This window comes from Ipomoea nil, unplaced genomic scaffold (genome assembly GCF_001879475.1).
Source record: "Ipomoea nil cultivar Tokyo-kokei standard unplaced genomic scaffold, Asagao_1.1 scaffold0179, whole genome shotgun sequence".
Taxonomy (NCBI): Eukaryota; Viridiplantae; Streptophyta; class Magnoliopsida; order Solanales; family Convolvulaceae; genus Ipomoea; species Ipomoea nil.
In genome coordinates this window covers 1,099,099-1,101,932 of record NW_017616607.1, presented here as the reverse complement: position 1 = coordinate 1,101,932, position 2,834 = coordinate 1,099,099, and the positions used below count along the sequence as shown (strand labels likewise).

Sequence of the window (2,834 nt, the reverse complement as noted above, 5' to 3'; positions counted from 1 at the left end):
CCAAAAGACTCTTCTTATACCACAACAAGCTCTCCACTAAGCTCACTAGCCAAACCCACTTCAAGATCAAACCAAAAGATCATAAAGACTAGACAAGCTTTGATCTTACCCTTCTAGATGCCAAAATAGAGGAAAGATTGAATCTTGGAAGCAAAACTTGGAATCTTGACAAAGGCTTCTTTTGGCTTGAAGAACAAGCTACTCCTGTTTTCTAGAGGGAATGAAATGAAGAAGTCCTCTAGGTTTAGGTTAGAAGACTAGCTCTTGGTGAAAAGACAAGGATACCCTTACTAACTCTTAAAAAGTGTAAGGAACAAGGGAACTCCTCTCAAAGCACAAGGTACAACACAACTTAAAGATTGACTAGTCAAATACTAGTCCTTGAGTATCAAAAATCAGGATTTTAGGAATCAATTACTCAAAAGAAATAGAATTAATTACTCAATTAATTCATGGTTTGGAGTATGGATTTTTGGGGTGTCACATCCTCTCCCCCTTCAAAGAAGTTTCATCCCCGAAACTTGGGTACAACGAATTAAAACGAAAGGTAATAAGGAAACAAAATTGTGACAAGAAGTTTCAAGAATATCCCTTTTGGTCAAAAACTCCAAAAGTTCTCACAAGGGTTCCAAAGCAAAGAAAAGACATTACGAATTTAAGGATTGGCAAGAGGTCAACAAACGGATAGATTGGCATCAAGAACTCTAACCTCAACACAACAACCAACTTCTAGACAACAACCAAGAACTAAACAACTAACCCAAACACCAACCAACAAACTAGCTAAACAACAAGGCAACAAACAAAGCAAGCAAGCACACAAAGCACACAACAAACTAAGAAGGCGAGATACCTTCCACAAATAACTCAGGGTACCGCTCCCGCATCGATGCCTCCAGCTCCCAAGTAGCTTCTTCAACCCCATGATGAGACCACCAAACCTTTACCATCCTAACAGATTTCCTACGAGTGTCCCGAGTCTTGAAGTCCAAAATTCTGAGCGGCCTTTCTTCATAAGACAAATCTTCCTCTATCGGTAACACTTCCAGTGGTAAAACATGAGCCGGATCGTGAACATATCTCTTGAGCTGCGATACATGAAACACATTATGCACTCTATCCAACTCCAAAGGTAACGCCAAACGGTACGCCAAACTCCCAATCCTCTCCAGGATTTCATACGGGCCTATAAACCTAGGGCTTAACTTCCCTTTCTTCCCAAACCGCATTACTCCCCGGGTGGGAGACACCTTCAACAAAACCTTATCCCCAACTGAAAACTCCACCTGTCTTCTAGCCAAGTCAGCATAAGACTTTTGACGATTCTGAGCCGCTTTCATCCTTTCCTGGATCTGTTTAACTTTCTCGGATGTGTCTAACAAGTATTGTGGCCCCAACACTATAGGAGTAACAAGATCCTCTCAACAAAGCGGACTGCAACACTTCTGTCCATAGAGAGCTTCATAAGGTGCCATGCGAATACTCGAATGATAACTGTTGTTGTAAGAGAACTCTATCAAATCCAGATGGTCCTCCCAAGACCCTTGAAAATCTAACACACAAGCTCTCAACAAATCCTCGATAATCTGTATAGTCCTTTCTGTTTGTCCATCGGTGGCTGGGTGGAAAGCTGTACTGAGACTTAACTTAGTTCCAAGAGCTGCTTACAAAGATTTCCAAAATTGAGACTAGAACCTTGAATCCTTATCGGAGACAATATCCATCGGAACTCCATGATATTTTACCACTTGGTTGACATAAGCTTGAGCCAACTATGTCATCGTCCAGGTCTCCTTCATAGCAATGAGGCGAGCAGTCTTGGTCAAACGATCCACTATCACCCAGATTTTGTCCTTACCCGAACGGGTCGTCAGTAAACCTCCCACGAAATCCATAGATATAGAATCCCATTTCCCTTGTGGAATTTCTAATTGTTGTACCAACCCCTTTACCTTGCAACGCTCAGCTTTTACCTTCTGACAGGTAAGGCATTTCCCAACAAACTCTGCAACTTCCTTCTTCATGTTAGGCCACCAGAAGAAACCCTTCACGTCCTTGTATAACTTGTCTCCTCCGGGGTGAACGGAATAGGGTGTATTATGACCTTCTTCCAAAATCCGTCGCTTCCACTGCTCACATGACGCGGGTATGCACACACGGCTTTTGTACCTCAACACTCCATCCACGGATAACTCAAACGGTCCCCCTTTTCCTTTAGTTAGATCATCCCTTACCTTGGTAAAAAACATATCCTTTTGCTGCTCATCCTTAATTTCTCCCAGAAATGTAGGTACAATCCTTAAGTTATAACAACGAACTTCTGCCTCCACATCTCCTTGTTCCACCACTTCCAAACTCATCCGTTGAAGCTCCTTACACAGCTCATCCGCCACTACCCAAATAGAGCTAGCGGTATGCTTCGATTTCCGACTTAAGGCATCTGCTACCACATTGGCTTTTCCTTCATGATATTGAGTATCTAACTCATAGTCCTTGATGAGTTCTAACCACCTTCGTTGCCGCGTATTGAGATCCTTTTGGGTAAAGATATATTTGAGACTCTTGTGATCCGTGAAGATCTTGCAACGCACCCCATATAGATAATGCCTCCAAATTTTCAAAGCAAACACCACGGCGGCCAATTCCAAATCGTGGGTAGGGTAATTCTCTTCGTGAACTTTAAGCTGACGTGAGGCATAAGCAATCACCCTCCCGTTTTGCATCAACACACAACCTAGTCCCTTCTTGGACGCGTCACTGTATACCTCAAACCCTTCCGTTCCTGATGGCAAAATTAAAACTGGTGCAGACGTAAGTCTCTCCTTCAACTCTCG

The 2,834-nt window shown here is 42.8% G+C and overlaps 1 protein-coding gene across 1 annotated transcript; it reads right to left on the bottom strand.

The window, feature by feature from the left end:
- Positions 1-836: 836 nt before the first annotated feature.
- On the bottom strand, positions 837-1,340 carry LOC109179337. The gene has a single exon (XM_019328842.1). The coding sequence runs from the start codon at positions 1,338-1,340 to the stop codon at positions 837-839; it is 504 nt and encodes a 167-aa protein (XP_019184387.1).
- Positions 1,341-2,834: the final 1,494 nt, after the last annotated feature.